Genomic DNA, 21,248 nt, shown 5'->3' on the forward strand with positions numbered 1-21,248 from the left:
TTTTAGTTATGGTACAGGTCTACATCTGCAAAAAAGATATTGTGCTAAGGTCCATTGCAGAGGGACGTCTGGCTGGATCTCAAAGTCTGCCGATGTACCAAGTTATTACATAAACAAAACTCACCACATGCTTAGATCAGGTTTTATTGAGGAGGAAAACACTTTTTTGTGTGTGTTGTAAAGACGCTGGACTAGTGTAGGTGCATCACATTTATCACTTTTATTTTAAGTAAATGATAACAATGATGATGATGATAATTAATAATATGTAATATTTATTGATTAAATCTAACTAAAAGATAACTAAAAGTTTCACTCTACTTCAAACAGAATCTTCAAATCATTTACACTGTCTAAACTACAGTCAGAAAGTAAAAAATGTTACTTATTACTCCCAGTGACATAAGCTGACAAGTAAAAATGAGTACATTTATTAAACATGCAAGTAAATGCATAAATGCAATAGACTAAAGTCTGATTCATTGGGTCAGTTTTTATTTTTGGAGCTGTCATTCAATTGTCAGTCAGTTAAGTGATAAGCAAGGACAGATACAAATCAGAAATGAAGTACATTCATTAATATTTGGGTTGAACCTAGAAAATTCATGATCATATACATCATTTCAGGAGTTCACACTTAGCTGATGATTGATTATTAAGCATGTTTGGCATGCTGTCCCGGGAGAGACCCCTAAGCTCATAAGATCCTTGAGCGGGCTCCCTAATGTTGCAGGGCGAGAGGGAAGTTTGAGCTCAGGTGGATCTTAAAACTCCCCACCACAGTAGCTAATGAACAGATAGTGATTGCTCTTAAGAGATAATTACTTACCAGGAGCATGTCTATGATTTGGATTAGTCAATTAATTTTTGGACGGTGGAAACCCACGTGAGCACATGGAGAATGTTTAAATTCCGCACAGAAACATTGACTGGCTTGGTAAGGACTAGAACCAGTGATGTTCTTGCTGTGAGGTGACAGTGCTAACCTCCAGGCCACCATGCCACCCATCTAGGAAAGAAGGAGGAGAAGGGGTGGAAGGGGGGATTCTTCAAAACAAAGATGGCTGTGAACTTGGGGTATTTATAGTGATTTAGGAATCGTCTGATTGGTGAATCATAAATTGGCTAATGCATGACCAGATGTGTTCCATCATAAGCATGTGGTTCTCTCAAAGCTGAACATAAATTAACCCTACTGGTTACTTACGGGTCATAAATGACCCAGGCACCAATTTTACAAAAAAAAAAAAAGAAGAAAAAAAAAAACTAACCAATGTTTGTTTTAATCTTAAATCTTCCAACATTCGAAAAAAAGATTATCATTTTCTATTTTCATGAAGGCTGTTCACATGTAGGGTTGTCCTTCGGGAACATATTGTCCTGAATATGGGGCTGTTTATTCATGAAAAATAGTTTTGAGGATTGAAATGAAATCTAGCTGCTTTAATTAAAAGGTTTATTGAAGGCTGGTCATTTCTGACCCAAAAGGCAAATGATGTATACAGAATTCAAAGAAAACAGGAGGTTTAACCTACTGCCACAACCATATAATCTGATGACTGGTTCCCCACAGAAGCTATAAGAAGATTCATACCTGGCAAAAACTGGGATGCGACACCTCCTGGGAAAACTAGGTTGTTGCTGTAAGATGTGTTTGTGATGCCAACAGGGGGTGATTGCCCTGTAGTCTGTGCTCAATGCCCCAGGATAGTGATGGAATCACTATACTGTAAGATGCACCATTATTTTGAATGGGATGTTAAATTGGGGTTCTGAGTCTATTTGGTTCTAACAAATCTAAAATGCACTTCCTGTAAAAGGGGAGAGTTGAAACCTTATTGGCATTATCATTAACCATTATCAGCCTTAGCCTCCTAATTATTCAAGTGTTACAAAAATACATCTGTTAGATATTCAAATGTAGCAGTGTATTGTACTGAAAGCTCATCATTATATTTTTAAATATTTGAGTCTGTTCTCTAGCAGGGAGTCACTGTGGCACAGTGGGTAGCACGATCCCCTCACAGTTAGAAGGTCGCTGGTCAGTTGGTAATTTTGGGTGGAGTTTGGATGTTCTCCCTGTGTTCGTGTGGGTTTCCTCCGGGTGCTCCAGTTTCCCCCACAGTCCGAAAACATGTGATACAGGTGAATTGACTAAACAAAATTGGCCGTAGGGTATGTGTGTGAATGCAAGAGTGTATGGTTGTTTCCCAGTGTTGGGTTGCGGCTGGAAGTGCATCCGCTGCGTAAAACATATGCTGGATAAGTTGGCGGGTCATTCTGCTGTGGCGACCCCTGATTAATAAAGGGAGGAGCCGAAAAGCAAATGAATGAATGTTCTCTAGCTTTGGGCTGTGTATCAAAACCATTGTAAGTGTGTTGTAGAATGATTGGCACCAATGACCTCTATGATGTATGTATTTTATAATGCTCATAGTCAAGTCATTTTAGGAGGCTGTAGTTTTGTTCAGGTAGAAACATTTATTGAAAACTTGTGGAGATAAACTGCTCTCTGGTTACATTTTGCATTCACAGTAAAAATGATGCAATATTAAACTGTTGCTAAGCTATTCACATTGTTTTCTCAAATCCTGCTCTTTGCATTCAATGTCTAGTATCTAAACATAAGGTGTCACCAGATATACAGAATATATATATTTTTGTTCTGAATACATCAGTTATTAATAACCAATTAGAATTGCTTGAAAAGAGATATTGCACATAATATCAATTATGTTGATATTATTTGATAGAAATTGCACAGAACAGAAATTGCAAAAGAAGTTGATAGAAATTGCACAGAATTTGCATCATAAATTTAGCTTTGTCTAATCATGGCACAAATGTTTTTGGTATATAATACACAGGCTAATTTCTCAGCTGTGTCATTTGGGATTCTGGTCCCCGTGCACAGGCTTTTACTTCCGGCCCCCTCAGCCAAAATCACGTTCAATAGTTTGACAAATCTGGGTACGCATTCCAATCCTTCCCCACAGTATTGTCTCCATAAGCCTCTGGGCCCCATAGTCTCATTTCCCCACCCCTGATGGAAATGATTGGTTTGCCCTCTGGAGAGCATTTCAAATTAGTTTAAAGTGTTTGCGGTGGTGCTAAAAGCAGCAAATCACAAATATAGCTGTTGATTGAGTCAGAATTCACTCACAGATCAAATGCTGGAGTTTCAGTCAAGTACAGAGTTCTGCAGGCTTTCTAACTTTTTTTTATTATAACAAGTTGAGATTCACTTACATCTAAATTGACTGTAACAGAACTGTACAAAAATCAATGATCAACTGAAGTGAGTGAGCTAAATAAAGGTTAAGCCGTCAAAACTTAAATAAATATAATTTTTCAGGCTACTAAGAGCAGGTGCACTGTTGAAAAACTAACAACTGACATTCGTCTGTGACACCTATTTAACACACATTCTGATGTTTGAGACTGATGTCAGTTATTTGGTGCTATATAGAATCTGAAAACTCTGATTTTACTTTATATGACCAAAATCAAATACACTATATGTTGGTAAAATAACTATATACATAATATATATACAGAATTATTAGCCCCCCTTTGATTTTTTTTTCTTTTTTAAATATTTCCCAAATTATGTTTAACAGAGCAAGGAATTTTTCACAGTATGTCTGATAATATTTTTTCTTCTGGAGAAAGTCTTATTTATTTTATTTCGGCTAGAATAAAAGCAGTCTTTAGTTTTTTAAAAAACATTAAGGTCAATATTATTAGCCCCTTTAAGCTATATTTTTTTCGATAGTCTACAGAACAAACCATCATTATACAATAACTTGCCTAATTACCCTAACCTGCCTAGTTAACCTAATTAACCTAGTTAAACCTTTAAATGTAACTTTAAGCTGTATAGAAGTGTCAAATATTATTTACTGTCATCATGGCAAAGATAAAAGAAATCAGTTATTAGAAATGAGTTATTAAAACTATTATGTTTAGAAATGTGTTGAAAAAAATCTTCTCTCTGTTAAACAGAAATTGGGGGAAAAAATAAACAGGCAGGCTAATAATTCTGACTTCAACGGTATATAATGAACGTTAAGTAACCATTACAGCTTGTCACATTTATTCTTTAAATAGATAAAAAACTATCCCAGGACAGTTTTTCACAAAGCAAGTACCATGATATAATTAACAAAACAGATATAAGAGAGCTTAAAACGGCTGCATGGAATTAAAAATAAATAGAAAAATAAATACAACATTTTTAACCTATCAAAATATGAAATCTGCTTTGGTGGATTGTTTTAAAATTGCATTGCAGTTAAAGCCCTGTATTAATTATGCTCATCTAAGAAATCTAATGAGCATCTCATTTAACACAATTCCTCCAGTTAATATAAGCAGCATTAACAAAACTGCAAGTCCTCGACGAACAACGAGCTGTTTGGTGGTCAAAACCGCCCCAACTGTGGTCTTTGCACCAGCCTCAGATATTCCTCCTCCTCCTTTATTGAGTCCTTCCAGGTCTGTGTTTGCATCTGTCTGGCCTTCTTCAGTGAGCTGAGGCTCCTTTGCTGTTTCTGTTTAATATTCAATCAATAAAGAAAGTCAGCATTGAAAGAAACATAATAAACATCATCATATAGAGCAGCACAGACAGACAGTACCTTCAGTGCAGCCCTTATTTTCCAAACCAAAGGATTCCTCTTTGGTCTCAGTGAGTTGAACACCTGCTCTGATCAAAGCCTGAAAACGAGAAGACAAAAACTCTAGCTAATCCAAATCCAAACCCAACTATACACTGTAGACTTGGAAGAGAAACAACATTTTACCTCTTGAGTTGCTTTTTTCCAGTCCAGTTTGTAAATGAGGATGATGAAGAACAAAGACTGTAGGAAGACACAACCGAAAAAGCCAATCCAGAGGCCTAAGAAATTCAAAATGTTGATTAATACCAACTTTTGTGTCATGATTGTACTCCTGAGACAGTCAAAACCTTAAAAGTGCCATTGATTTAATATGGCACTTTTAAGTTAGCTTAGATAATAGCTTAGATAAATGCAAATATTCTCCAGAAACTGTTCTATATGTTCATTTATAACCACAGTCATTACACTAAGAATGAAAAGCTCAGTTTTGACCATAATCGAAGCACAAACATACACACACACATGCACATGTTCGTATTGGTGGTTTATAGGGGCTCACCACAGATGCAATGTATTTTATACAGTAAAAAACACTTATTGAATAGGTCTACCCCACCCCTGCTCCTAAACTCAACCCTCACATTAAACCTGTGGCAAATTTTAAATGTCAAACAACGCCGTTAAGTGTGATTGAAAAACATTTTGAATTACATGGACATCAGCCATGTCCTCATAAACCACCCTAATAGAGTACAACATTGTCCACCCATATAAAAGCACACAGAAAACGCACACACACACAGCGTGATGTAAAATAAACACGTGAAACATAATCATACTTCAGATGTCAAAAAATTATTTGAACAAACTGAGTAGATTCCTTGTTAAATGATTATCTTTTCATGTAGTAGAGGTTTATTTTAGCTAGAAGGAGCTACCTTTATGCCACCAGAGTAACCTAGTTTGCTTCTGAATTGTGTTGGATATGAAGTCTAGATTAAATTATAATTATACTTGACTTACAGAGATGTATTTAGAGTTGTACTATGTGGTTTTAATAAATATAAATATGAATTATTATCAATCTCAGCATAAACTGATGAGATTTTGAAGTTTATTGGCATCCTTTCACACCAGAAAAATCCCAGTAAGAGCTGACTGATTTGAAACAACGCCTAAATGTGCATTAAACACTTTTATACTGATGTCAGTGCCTCGTTACAAACATATACAACAAATGTAACACTATACACGCTAAACTAATAAACTATATAGTCAAATCCAGTTCCCAGAAGGCCGCAGCTCTGCATAGTTTAGCTTTAACCCTGATTGAACACACCTGAACAGACTAATTGAGTCCTTCAGGCTTGTTTGAAACCTACAGGTAAGTGTGTTGAAGCAGGGTTGGAACTAAACTGTGCAGAGCTGCGGCCCTCCAGGAACTGGATTTGACACCTGTGAGTTAAACAGACCTTATGTCTATTCGGGGTGCTGAATAAATGTGTAATCTGTCTTTCAGAATTTTGGATTCTGACAATGAGCTGTGATGAGATAAGATACTACATGCCAGATGGCATTAACTTAGAGCTTTCTTATTTCAAAATAAGTGTCTTACATACATGGTAAGTATAATTCAAGCATAGGTAAACTCAAATATAAGAGAAAATTACCATTGTTGTAATCTCACTAAGTAATGTTGTGGCCAATCAAACGCTGCTAGATGCATGCATATTAATGATGCTGTGTGGATTGTCAAAGTCTGTGATTTGTTCCGAATGACCTGATTTTAACTGGGATTTTACACTCACAGGATTTACATGAGAGTGAGGAAACAATAGTGTTTGAGGCTCAGGTATGTCATTTCCATGTACTAACTTATTACTATGCCTAGGTGTATCCAGATTTTTATTCCACACTACCTGACAAAAGTCTTGTCGTCGAGCCCAGTTGTAAGAGCAACAAATAATAACTTAACTTCTAGTTGATCATTTGAAAAAGTGAATTGGCCAGCCTAGTCACCAGACATGAACATTATTTAGCATGTCTGGGGTAAGATGAAGAAGGAGGCATTGTAGATGAATTCAAAGAATCTTGATGAACTCTGAGTGCTTTCTTTGCCATTCCAGATGACATTGTTAATACGTTATTTGAGTCGTTGCAGAGATGTATGGATGCAGTCATCCAAGCTCATGGGATTCACACAATATTAATTGTTTTTCCACTGCGCTATGACTTTAAATTTTATACTGGACATTATTTCTGTTAAGTGACAAGACTTTTGTCTAAGCAAAGTCAGACCTTACTGTTCTAATTAATAATTAAAAATCAAGACATGATCATATTTTATTTTGCTAAAATAAGCGTAATCTAGAGGCCTTTGCCTTTCATATAAGCCACTTTTAATAGCAAATGATCAACTAGAAGTCAAGTTATTATATGTTGTTCAAAAAAACTTGGTTAGGTGACAAGACTTTTTTCAGGTAGTGCATGACACCTTTAACTGTAACTTTTTCAGCTAAATAAATGTACTAATGCTTTACAGTAAGGTTCCATTGGTTAATTATAGTATTTACTAATATAAATTAATAATGAATAATACTTGTACAGCATTTATTTATCACAATTCAGGGTTTAATTAATTTTTATATGTATTTTCACTTTCATTAGACAAACAAACACTGAACTTTACATTTATTACAGCATTTATTAATTTTTGTTAATGTTATTTAATGAAATAAAGTATGTTGAGGTTTTGATTCTGTTTATGCAGCTGTCTTCCATGAGAGGCTGCTGCTTTACTTGTGTTTTTATGATTATTTGATTTTTTTTAAGTCTAAGGTTTCAATTGTTCACCAATTCCTGCCACTTTATTCCCTTGAACTGTGAGCTTTAACCTCATTACAAACCCCTATTATTGCTGACTATTTTTGATTCTGATGAAACCTGATATAAATTATTCACTGTCCACAGCGTGTATTGAAGCTCTACAGATCCTGTGGCACAACTATTTAATTGACAAAGGGACAACAAAACCATGCAAAATAAAATCAAAACATAGGAACCCAAGGGATTGCTTGGGTTGTAGGGGTTCATCTGGTTTCCATTTGATTTCTTATTATGCACAGAAATTGGATTTAGGCTGAAAGTATGAAGGAGTCTAAACAATCAAAAAATTCATTTTCAACTCCAAAAGAGGATAAAAGCTCAATATATTTTACACAACATTTGAAATTGCTTTCAGCTCTGTCCACGTGTGATTAGATTGGCAACACTTCAATGTGTTTGTAATCACCTACCGATTATTCCCATGCTGAGCGCAAACATCAGAGACACTCCAGTCGGGAATCCCACAAAATAATATCCCACAATGTTACAGAGAGCACCAAGCAGCTGTTTTCCAGCACCTCTGACAATGCCACCGGTAATGCCCTACAGACAGAGGAAAAACTTACTTTGACTATTGTCTAATTGTCAAGTTAAAATTTCTGACATATATAAAGTTAAAGTATAAAGTAATATAAAGAGACATTGAAATTGGAACATTTCTCCTTTTTTCTACTACACTTTAAAATAAAGCTGACTATAGTTTGTTAAGTAAAGCAGATGAGAAAAATAGGCTAATTGTTCTAAATGAAAAAGATTGAAAGAGCTTGTTTATTTAAATGTTTTAGATCAGAGGTTCCCAAACTTTTCCACCTGCGACCCCTAAAAATACAATCCCCACTAATTTTGGAGGTGGTTATAAACATACAAACAGCTAACACACACTAATAGGCCTATATAAACATGAGCATATTGACTACACAAAAAAGTGCAACAGTCTAACAACCATTTCGTTTCAATTTTTGTTTATTTAATTTAATTTAACCTCACCTAATGAGATCAGCAGTCACAATGTTTTCAGCACAAGTATTTCCTTGGTTTAATTTTGTGGACTTCCACTTGAAGATCATCGGCCCATATTTAGTCTAGGCCCGCATTTATTTTTAATGTACGTGAGTGCCGTAAAGGTTTCAGAAAGTTTAGGCTGGTGGCATAAAATCAATATGCTAAAACGGACTGTGTCTTGAATCAACATAAACACCCCAGGGGTACCAATCAAATGGAAAAAATATATAAACGTAAGGCTGATGTTGTTTTTTATTTGTATTTTGAATGTAACTATTTTTATCTTCAAATAAAATGTCAAATTTATTTGATTTTTGAAAATCACCAAGCGACCCCATTGTCCCACAACCCCCCAGGGGGTCCCGTTCCCCACTTTGGGAAACACTGTTTTAGATTATCACAGCAATTTCATAATATGTTGTTAAATAAATACATATTATATCTGTTTAATAGCCACTAAAATAAATTATTTACAAAATGCTAACCTAACAAAACAGCCTAAATATACCAAAACCAAATAACAAAAGAAAAATAAATGCACAATAAGATATACATATATCAATTTTGCTTACAACATTAAATGATTTTTTAATTGAAATAAGATATAATATACATTATCTTCTCTGGTGCAGAATTTACTTGAATATCTTACCGCTATGGCATCAAACAGATGAAAGAAGCCGTACATGATCATGACCTGTGATACTCTGCTCACTATTTCCCTGTGTGAGAGAGATAGTTTAGTACAGATGTAAGAATATTATTGATTAAAGCATAAAGAGTCAATTCTATTTAGAAGGTGGGCTGCCAAATCATTCTGAGGTATCTCCTATTCAAATGAATAGTGACCTTATTGATATATAGTAATTATAAATAAACAATACCCAATGTAAAGTGTTATACTTTTATTTAGCAAAATCAATCGTTGAAAATACTTACTCCTCTGTGGTAAAAATGTATGCAATAACATCTTTGGTACTTCCAATGAGGGTGGCAACCACACAGGAAACAAGTACTAGAAAAGAAACGGTAATAAAATTATTGCCATAATTAGCAACATTTATTTAATGTGTTTTAATACATGCATACATACTGAGAAATTATTAGGTGTGAGAAATGAAGCATCATTTATAGAAAAGATGTAAAAATGGCCACAAACCTCCACAGACTAAAGCTACTTTAGCAGACAGTTTGGCTTGTTCTGTGTTTCCAGCTCCAAGAGCATTTCCCACCCTCACACTGGCGGCCACCGCAAATCCCAGAGGAAACTGAAAAGTCAAGATAATGAAAAACTAAATAACAATATAAAAAATGTAAGTAAAGTAAGCAGAAAGAAAAAGGCCGAATGGAGGAGGCTCATCCTTTATCCTAGCAAATGGCCTGTTTAACTGTTCTCTCGCTAGTGAAGCATTCATTTTTTCCACTTACAAAGTCCGCAATGTAAATAGTAAATGCGCCATGGTGTGACGCAACTGACTTTTAAAAGGGAATGGGAAACGAGTCTCTGAATGGTTTAATGCACGTTATGCTCAAAACACACCCATAACTCATTAAGAGAATAAGCACAACCCTGTTAGACCATGACCAGAGCGTATTTTTCCATCCTTAAAATAGTAAAAGTGGATTCGGACATGCTCTTAATGCTTTTGCGCCATGTGCTCTAGACTGAGAGCATAGATCGTTAAAATAGAGCCACACAATATTCTAGTTAAGTCAACTATTTGGGTTAAGAGAGTATTTTGAACATGCATTTTGGTTATTCCTGGTGCTTGATTTAATAATCTCAATTAGAGGGTGGATTAAAGATGTGGTTGCTTAGCAACTGTTGCAGACTTCAAGTTTGACCTCACAAAACCCTCTCTCGAGGAGAAATCTGCATCTTCAGTAAAGTGTGCTGTGCAACTAGATTCCTGTGCATGCCCTTCAGGCAAACATGCAAATAATAAATAAATAAATAAATAAATAAATAAATAAATAAATAAATAAATAAATAAATAAATAGAATACTTAGTGAAGACTTTAGCAAATTTATGTAGAAATAAAAAAAAACTAGTGTATATAATCCTTATTAAGAGTATGACTCTGCATTTTTTTGCCATATTTCATTGGAATCCTATCATATTTATATCCAATTCAAAATAAATTTCTGCAAATCGGTTTGAGTCTGGCAGCTCTGGTGTTTGACATTACCAAGATAATTCAACAATTCAGTGTTTTCCCCAAATAAACTAAATAAAATACATTTGAAGTATATTTTTTTCATTATTTACTCACCCTTTACTTGATCCAAAGCTGTTTGACTTTCTTTTTTCAGTTGAACACAAAATAAGATTTTGAAAAAAGCTGGAAACCTGTAACCACTGACTTCCATAGTATTTGTTTTTCCTACAATGGAAGTCAATAATTACAAGTTTTCAGTTTTATTCATAATATCTTCTTTGGCGTTCAAAGTAGGAAAGATAAATATGTTTGAAACTACATAAATGTTTGAAACTACTTGAGAGTGAGTAAATAGTCATTTTGGCTGAACTATCCCTTTTAGTTCTTCAGCGCATAAACTTGAAGAAATTAAACAAACTAACATGCAGTAAAACCTTTATTTTCATTCATAAATGTACATCTATCACTCTCTAGTATTATGGGGGAGCCCCAAAAGGCATAAGACAACGTATATAACAAAGCAAAATAACAAGTGAAGTAGAACTTAAGGTGCAGATATTATTCACAGCAATGAATTGACATGACTTTTATAATCTGCCATAGAAACCAAAGCAGAGATTCCATAAATGCAAATAGCACCACAGGAATACACATAAAGATGACAGATCAACCATTTAGATCCTTTTAATCAGATACACAAATGATGGGTTTTGGTCTGACAGTGTGAACATCGCTTTGGTTACAATGTATGATTTGGTTGCTGCCATCAACCCATGTATCTGTTTTCACCACCCATGCAGAGGATAACAATATACTATTTGCCAAAGGAAATAGATACTTAAAGTAATGTGGGAAAACAGAAATGAAACACTTCTTAGTTCCACAGTTTTGTCAACAGGTTCTGATTTCAGTTTATCTTTCGTATTTATGTAACGGTAATATCCTGACCCATTGACCAGCAAACAGTAGGCACTGTTGGGTCTGAGGAGATCCTGAAACCAAAATATGTGTATAGTTTCTTACTTCTCAAGTAACTTATTACACCTACCATATATGCAATAGTGGCCAGTTCATACACAACTGACTGGGCTCCCAGCTCTGTCTCACTGATGAGCCCTACAACCCAAAAATATCATCAAAATCACACATTTAAAAGAACAGATGAAGAATTTCTGTTCATTTACTTGATTTTATGAATCCCAAATGACTACATTTTCATCTAAAATATTCTTTAATGTTCTACCAAGGAACAAATTTACCTATAATTTGAATGGCCTGTGGGTGAGTAAATTAACAGCTGTTCAGTTTTGGGTGGACTATAATATACAGTAGTTTGCAAACCTGCCAGGAATCCACCAATCTCATAAGTCCACCACTCCACACAAAGCATGAGCATGCTGGGAAAAGCCAAACGGATGAAGGCACCCCATTCTTGCAAACAGTCACGAGACCAGCCTAAAACCACAGAGAGAGAGAGAGAGAGATGGCAGATGAAGATCAGGTCAATTCCAACACTGTTTATGAAATAAGAAAGTTTTCAAAGCAGGGTTCCCACTTTAAGCTAAATGTCAAATTCCCTGAATTTACACTGACTAAAAAATGAATTTTCATTATATCTTATGAATAGAAAAGATGTTGCTGTTGTGTTTACATATTTATAATATAATCAGAATCAGAATCAGAAAGAGCTTTATTGCCAGGTATGTTCACACATACGAGGAATTTGTTTTCGTGACAGAGCTTCTACAGTGCAACAGGATTACAGAGACAGGACAAAAAACAGATAATAAATAATAAATAATAATATAATCTGTCAAAATAAGAACATTATTAAAATAGTTTTAGCTTGATTATCATTTTGGATGACTTTATGCACAATATGAGAACCACAGCTGAAGATTTTGAAAAGGATCTAAGGTGTTTCTGTGCTGTGGAGTGCTCCCAACTTTACATTTAGCTTTTTTCTCATCTACTTTTTAACGCCAAGTCTTTGAAGCAGTCTTTTTGAAGCCAAAGCTCATAAAATGTATATTATCCTGGCCAGTAATTATTCATTACATCATTAAAACTGTATTTCAATTACTTGTCTAATCACTTGTCTGAAAAGTAACTTAGTTTCTCAATAAGTAATAAATTATTTTACTCAATTCTAAAAACCCATATGAATCTCAGTGTGTAGATAGTTGAAATTAAACTGTTAATTCTTTAAATCTTTTTTAGTTTTATTTAATAAAAAAGTAACACTTAAAAATGTTAAAATGTCATTTCAAAGCAATGACATCATTAAAAACATTCCATGTATTCTCATTCACTTCTTACTCAGTTAATTGTTTCATAAGCATAAGTAAAGGTGTATTTATATAGCACCTTTCAAAGACATTAACTCACAAAGTGCTTTACAATAAAAGAAATCCTGAAAACAGATAAAAGAAAACATATCAATAAAAGAAAACGTATTAAAACAAGTTAAAAATCCAATAACAGAAAAACCAATGTAAAACCAGCTCACTATACTGTTAACTTAAAGCTTGACCAAAAAGATATGTCTTTAAATGTTTTTTAAAAAGTTCAACTGATCCCAGACTTCTCAGTGCTAGAGGGAGATAGTTCCAGTGCCCTGGGGCCACAACACAGAACACAACCCAGTCTGGGAATGGCAACAAGGTCTTTGCTTGGTAACCTCATAGACCGGCCGCAGGAGTGACTATGTAAAAGATCTTGAATATAAAGGAGGGCCTGACCATGCAGAGCTCTCTACGTAATTACCAGAATTTTAAAATTTACTGTAAAAATAATAGGAAACCAATGAAGCACAGGAGTAATGTTCGACCTCCTATTAGTGTTGGTTAAAAGCATCGCAGCTGTATCCTGCACAACTTGCGATAGCTTTATTGAAGATTTGTTCAGACAAGTGAACAGAACATTACAATAGTCCAACCGTGAAGAGATAAAGGCATGGACAAGCATCTCCATCTCTTCCTTTGAAACAATATTTCAGATTTTTGCAATGTTCCTCAGATGGAAAAAGCATGTACGAACAACAGACTTAACATGGCTATTAAAACACAGAGCTCTATCAAAGATGACACCCAGATTTCTAATGTCACTGCAATTTGTAGATGTGCATTGATCTTGTGATAAATGTAACCTTTTAAATTGAATTATTCTGCAAATAATATTTATACAATATGAAAACATTCTGCTTCTCTGAATTGATTTATATGAAACTGTTGAATATGTACAGTATGTACAGTCCAGGGGCATAGCCAGTATTTTAAAAGTGGGGGGACAGCTGTATGAGATCCAAAAGTTTACATTCATATAATTATTAGTCACCTGTTCCTAAATCGTCTGTCTCTAAAAGTGAGGGGGACGTATCCCCCACGTCCCCCCTGGTTGCTACGCCCCTGGTACAGTCAATGTATATGTATACAGTATGCACAGTATTTAACGGAAGTACTTTATAAGCGACAGTAATTCAATAATAGAGTAAAAACTTTACTCTTTCAAAGGAAAAGTAATTTAATTACAGTTACTAATTACAGTAACTAATTACGTCCATCACTGACTATGGCATTTTGGCCTAAGTTAACATGTAGAGCTTAGTGACTGCATTTGACTTCCCTGACTGCCAGTTGATAAGCATTAAAAGAAAGAAATATGAAACAACTGCAAAAAGCCTAACCTTGACGATTCGCTTGTTAAGTGTGACAACAAGCAAAGCAGCTTCCGGGTCCGAGCGCTCTATTAAAATGTATGGGAAGACTAGACAACTGGTAATAATAAATGTTTACAAAGCGATTTAATACTTTCGAAAATCCCATGCCCAATATCAGAAGACCAGAAAGTGATTCATTTAATTATATATATTGTTATAATAATAATGTCTGTGATGCAGCAAGTCTAGAGAATGTACTGTACACCATGATGTTATATCAAATTGACTATAATGTGTGATAGGACTGAAAAGAGGTCATAAATAAATATTTTCTCAATTCAAATGAGTAGCGGCTCGACCCAGAATTAGTCTCCATATGTCACCAATACATCATGACTTAACAAGCGGATAGGTATGAAACAGCATAATATTAAAATTATGGTACAGAAAAAATAACATTTTGATAAAAGGAAACTAAAATTTTAGTTGACAAACAAAAATCCCTGATATCGCATGTCTTGGACAAAAATATATAAACATCCTAGAATTTTTTCTGGAATAGACTTTTTAAAATTCCATGATATTCCATGACCCAAGGGAATCCTGTAGAATAACCCTGATGACAAGTGACTCATCAGAAACATTGTAGTGAACTCTCCCCTGGATTATCTTAAACAGTCACACAGTACACTACGCTTTCTGGTCAAATATTAAAAAGGAAAAGAACATGCTCTGCACAGCACATAAACATGTTACACATTGCTCCTACAAGTTATGTAACCATCTTTAAAATAACTCTGCAATGTGAAAATGTTTTGAATAAAAATCATGTAACTGATTAAATTTTTTTTAATCAATTACAGTAACATGTAATGTTTAAGCAATCTTTATAACCAGATTTATGTATGCAAGAATCCTCTCAGTTGTCTCAAAATTAACTCGCAGTGTTAATATCTAACTTGTTTTATTTTTATTTAATATTGTATAACCTCTGGATAACTGTTTTTCTACTTTCCTTTTATCTTAAGTGTAAATCGCTTTGAGAATGGGCTATATGCACACAAACTTTTCATTTTAGTCAGCCAGCCAGCCAGCCTCAGTACTTCTAGTGAACTGTCTTTCCATTCTAAAATTGCCACGTTTAAGGTCTGATTTCTTTAAAAATCAGTGGTCTTCACTGCCTCATAGATATATGATATAAAGTGGGTCTCAGACTGGACAAGAAGCGCTGCTTCCATTCCATTTTTCTGCCATGTCTTTAAAATATATTTATTTTACCCCAGTATTTTCAAAAGAGTTTCTGTACTCGCCTGCTGATCCTGATGGCACTAGCAGTACACTCTTTCATCCTGTTTTTTGAACAACTAAATTAATGCTTAGATCTATTTAACTGAGTGTATTGTAATGACATTAACATCAATGCTGTAAAAGGAACTTGATCAAATTCACATTAAGCTTTCACCGGAAGTTTATCATTGGCTGAAAACCACTAGCTGTGCATATACCCCAATAACCTCTTAAGGCCCTACGTGTTTTTTTACATGCACTTTTTATTTCTCTTTGCTATTTGGGCTAATTAGATCCTAGTTAGAATAACAACCTAAATATCATCTTTTGATACAATGTACTTTTAGAGAAAAATGATGTCCATATATGTGGACTCATGGTTGGAATTTACATAAAACACATTTTCCTGAATGTTTTTTAATGCATATTTAACATAGAATTTTTTTTGCACTTGCTTTGACTATCAGAGAGTAAAAACAATTTTTTTTCCCAATTTTGGACAGTTAAAAATAGTGTTTGGGACATTTCATATGCTGCAAAACAGTTGCAGGATGACACTGTGTGTCTGTAACAAAATATAAAACATTCAAAGTATTTTAAATAGCCACTTAAAAGCTAGTTTTAAAGGTGCTATATGAAAATAAATTATTATTATTATTATTATTATTATAAGATGCATTTATATGCATTTCTTGAACACCCATAAGTTTTTTCATTTTTGTGTTTCAGATAAAACATAAGGCCTCTTCAAAAAAGTAACTGATAAACACTCACCATCCCAGGTGGCTTTATGCAGGTTTTTCCAGCGGATGTACACGTAAAGAAACACAGCCAAGGAATACTGGGAAATGGTGTTTGCAGCAGCAGATCCGCTATTGGTTAATAATAAGAAAAAAAGCAATGCCAGTCAGAAAAGAAATTCTGATCTTATAAACACTTTTAAGGATCTAAAAAGTGACAACAAGATCCCAGGAAACATTCTAAAATAAATCTAGTTAGCTTCTTACGCCACACCAAGTTCAAGCAGATGAAGGAAGATGTAGTTTATTAAAGCATTGAGGATGTTCCCTGCGGCTCCTGTGATCACCTGAGGCCAGATAATACCCTAAACAAACAATACACATACAATCACACACATGTACACTGAATAAGTCTCATCCAAATTAGGTGAATGTGATTTCAGCAAGTAACTTGGATAAACATTTCTGGTGAACCTGGAACAATATTCCAGTCATTCAATCAGAAATCAAGTTTGGTGTAAAGTTAATATGCCATTTTAATTGACCCATAATTTCCTTTAACTATTAATCTATATTTAGGGTTTTAGGAATTAGTTCTAAATGCAAAATCAGTATATTGACTAGTATTATTCAAGTCAAAATCATTATATAATATTTCTAAACCACTTTAATACATTTATTTATACAACAAAAAAGTGTATTCATTAAATCAGGTTGAAATAGCTCTTTAAAGTTAAAGATCACTCAAAAATGAAAATTCAGTCATCATTTATTTACCATTGAATAAAAGTTTTTTTTTTGTTCTGTTGAACACAAAAGAAGATATTTTGACGAATGTTGAAACCTGTAACCAATGACATCCATAATAATTGTTTAGCCTACTTTCGATGTCAATGGTTTCCAATAGGGCTGTGCAATTTGGGGAAAACATCTAATTGTGATGTTAATTTGATTTGCGATTTAATTTTGTAGTCAAGCTTCAGCTCAATAATCTGTATCGCAGCTTCTTACTGCTAAAATGCAGTGAGTGTTAGTTAAAACAATGAACTGAAAAAATATTAACTTACTCAAACATTTATTCAAATTTGTTTTTAAATATTCAGAAATGAAACACTCATTAGAGCAAACAGTAAACAAATAAAATGACCTTACCTTTCAGTAAACAAGTTAAGTGGGGTTTATTTATAAACTAAATTCGAGAGGATCACTCGAGATCTACCAGAGCTCAAACTCCCCTCTCCCCCTGCAACAGGAGGGAGCCCTGGGCTCGAGGATCTTATGAGCTCAGGGCTCTCTCCCGAGACAGCATGCCAAACACGTTTAATAATCAATCATAAGCTAAGTGTGAATTGTTGAAACTCAAATTAGGGACATAGTGTAGCTTATTATAAAAACTAAAAAAAAATAATAATAAAAATCCAGAACACTCAGCAAAGTAACATGGCTGAAATAACTCTGAAATTATATTTTGCTGTTGCTTGCTACCAGATTGAGTGTCACTGGCAATACTTTCAGTAGACTTTTTAGCAAGACACTTCTTATATAGCTGCCTGTGGTGCTTTTTTAGGGGCTGGTTGTTGTATTTCCTTGTGCTGTGGCAAGAATTGTTATAAATTACCTGTTTTTCTTCTTTGTCTGTGACTTTGAAAACAAAATATTCCTATATTACTGATGTCCTGTTTTTCTTTAATATTAATTCGTCTATTAATGCTTCTGAAGCAGTAGATGTCATCATCCCACTCGTCCACTCTTTCCTGTTTGTTTTTTTGTTTTTTATTGTGGGCATTCTGCATTGTTCGGTTGTGCAATTCTGATTGGGCAGAACGAAAGTGTGTTCACTCAATTGGCTAGTAAGACTGTTACAAACAGATGGCAGTCACGCATTTGCTCTGGGTGGGGGAAATTAAATAATACATACAGTTGAAGTCAGAATTATTAACCCTTTTTGAATTTTTTTCCTTTTTAAATATTTCCCAAATGATGTTTAACAGAGCAAGAAAATTTTCACAGTATGTCTGATAACATTTTTTCTTCTGGAGAAAATCTTATTAGTTTTACTTTGGCTAGATTAAAAGCAGTTTTTAATTGTTTAAAAAACATTTTAAGGTCAAAATTATTAGCTCCTTGAAGCTTTTTTCGATAGTCTACAGAACAAACCATCGTTATACAATAACTTGCCTTATTACCCTAACCTGCTTAGTTAGCCTAATTACCCTAGTTAAGCCTTTAAATGTCACTTTAAGCTGTATAGAGGTGTCTTGATAAATATCTAGTAAAATATCATGTATTGTCATCATGGCAAAGACAAAATAAATCAGTTATTAGAGATGAGTTATTAAAACTATTATGTTTAGAAATGGGTTGAAAAAAATCTTCTCTCCGCTAAACAGAAATTGGGGAAAAAAATAAACAGGGGGCTAATAATTCAGGGGGGCTAATAATTCTGACTTCAACTGTAAATATTTCATATCGCAGCCTCTTGTGATTAGCTAACCACAACATTTCAAATCACAGTAGCGATTCGATTAATCGCACAGCCCTCTTTTTCAACATTTTTTAAAATATCTTCTTTTGTGTTTAACAGAACAAAAAAAGTCAATATTATGATTTAAACAGTTCGAGGGTGGGTAATTGATAGCAGAACTTTCTTATTTTGTGAATTATCCCTTTAATGTAACTGCATTTTAAGTGAAGTGTATCTTATGTACACTCGATATAACAATAGAGTCTGGGTTTACCTGATTTTGAAGATACCGTCCCTGCAGCTGATACATAAAAGCAGCCTGAAAAATATTTATATTAGTTATTATTACCAAGATATAGAGCAACATATATTTTTGTTGTATAATATGAATTAATATTTAAAATGTATAATATGTCACTCACAGGCAGAGCAGGCATGAATATTTTCACATAGAGCTGTGACAGACTGTTGAGAGAGACAGAAGGAAGAGTTCACAAACAGTTAACAAAACTGACAAGACTGTAAATTCATGTGACTGTCACACGTCCACATTATATGACATCAAGATTAACCTTATTTCACAATACTTGCATCATCTGCTACCACTGTTTTATGCTAACAACTGTTTAATCAGCAGATTCAGGAATCTAATGTGTTGAATGAGATACCTGGCCACACTGGGACTCTGTCGGACAGCCAGCAGGATGGGCTCTGTGTTGATGAGCAGCGCCCAGCAGGGGAAACAGGCCAGCAGGAGGATGAGAATCCCTCTCTGCAGTATCACACCCACCCGCTTCAGATTATTACTGCCAAACGTCTGCAGGAGACACAATTCAATTCAATGACACCCGAGCACAGCTCACACTCACATTACTGAGCATTGACTATCAGACCTGAGAGATGAGGGTATCACATGCAGACGCCAGTCCAGAACCGATGGAGATGCCCGTCACATTGATAACCTGTCAGCAATAAAGATGCATTTATTAATGTAACGAGTGCTTTAATGAAAGACTATAATAAAGTTCATTTGTAAACTCACAGCAATAGCCAGAGCCACACCGGCTAATTCAGTTTTCCCCAAGTGTCCACAAAACACAGTGCTGACGAAGCTGATCAGAAAGATCATCAGCTGAGAGATAAACTGCATTAAAAAGAGAAACATTTTCAGGAACTGATAACAAGTTCTAGACTTTTGCACTTTTTCAAAATTAAAACCACACTATGTGAATATATGTATATGTCATGTTCCCTATTTTACAGCAAACGTGAGAAGCTGACAATTAGTTCTGAACTAATATTTTTTGTTGTTGACTAACAAAATATTAATATGGATTCTTAGATGAATTTAGATGCAAAACAAAAATCTCTCTATAGTCTTTCGATAGTTTTTCTGCCTGGCAATATTATGGAAAATACTATCATAAAAATGTAAATACGGACAAAACATTTAACTTAAATTGTCTTCCAATAAATCATATCTGATAATACCAAATACACATGAAAACATTGTATCTGATGAACCTCAATTTTAAAGATGTCATCTCTACAAATCAATGTCGACTGACTATTTTGTCTAATAAAGTGCAATCGTTTGAATTACTTCTATGCAGTAGTCATATTAAAATTAAAAGTACTTTTTATCAAAATAACGACATTAAAAATGACCAAGATGAACGAAATCACTATGTAGTAACTAATATTAAGAAATGTGACCTTGGGTGTATTCTCTATTATTAATATTGTAAAAAATATATATATATTTATATCAGTTAGTTAATCAGTTTAAATAACTTAAAACTGACATAGCTAAAATATGTACTCTATTCATACTCACCACTGGTCCAGCCAGTTTTAGCAGCTCTACAATTTCTTTTTTATAATTGACTGGTAACAAATTCCGTAGTTTCTTGCGACATCCTCCACAAAACTTCTGTGTACTTGACGTTGACAGAACATCGTCACATTTCTCCTGTTTCGTGTCTCCATTCACCTGAGTTACGTTGTAACTGGTAATACTGTCCATTTTCGTTATGTATACAGTTTTCAATTTCCACAAAGCAGCTTATAGTTGGTCACAGAACAGCACAGCATCTGCAGGAAAAGTTCTGCGTTCAATGTTGTGTTAAAGGTTCATTGCAGAAGGACATCTGTAAAGATGTCATAGAGGAGACACTTAATAGAGTGTGGTAGTAAGTTTAGCCCTGCCTGCTGCTGCTGCTCAACTCCACGAGGTTATTACATAAACAGACTCACTGCGTGCTCGGGTCAGGTTTCATTAAAGGGACCCCAACATTCAAAGAGAAAGGTCACCAACAGAGTTTGAGGATTTTAAAACGTGCTGTAAAACATTTTTATTATTATACATCTACTGTAGTGAATCATTCATGGCAGGATTAGCTTTTAAAATAACTATGATGATTCAGTTG

At 34.4% G+C, this 21,248-nt stretch overlaps 1 protein-coding gene across 1 annotated transcript; it reads right to left on the reverse strand.

Annotated features, from left to right (window-relative positions):
* Positions 1 to 2,471: 2,471 nt before the first annotated feature.
* LOC130214635 (multidrug and toxin extrusion protein 1) lies at positions 2,472 to 21,032 on the reverse strand. Its single transcript, XM_056446412.1, has 17 exons — positions 20,657 to 21,032; positions 19,862 to 19,963; positions 19,713 to 19,781; positions 19,488 to 19,636; positions 19,242 to 19,284; positions 19,094 to 19,138; positions 16,623 to 16,720; positions 16,390 to 16,487; positions 12,012 to 12,125; positions 11,719 to 11,786; positions 9,670 to 9,778; positions 9,450 to 9,525; positions 9,163 to 9,232; positions 7,919 to 8,051; positions 4,806 to 4,900; positions 4,641 to 4,719; positions 2,472 to 4,553 (listed from the first exon to the last, which is right to left on the reverse strand). Exons 1-17 carry the CDS (start codon positions 20,843 to 20,845, stop codon positions 4,318 to 4,320), a joined length of 1,773 nt encoding a protein of 590 aa, XP_056302387.1. The 5' UTR covers positions 20,846 to 21,032; the 3' UTR covers positions 2,472 to 4,317.
* Positions 21,033 to 21,248: the final 216 nt, after the last annotated feature.

The sequence above is a fragment of the Danio aesculapii genome, chromosome 21 (genome assembly GCF_903798145.1).
Source record: "Danio aesculapii chromosome 21, fDanAes4.1, whole genome shotgun sequence".
NCBI classification, from domain to species: Eukaryota; Metazoa; Chordata; class Actinopteri; order Cypriniformes; family Danionidae; genus Danio; species Danio aesculapii.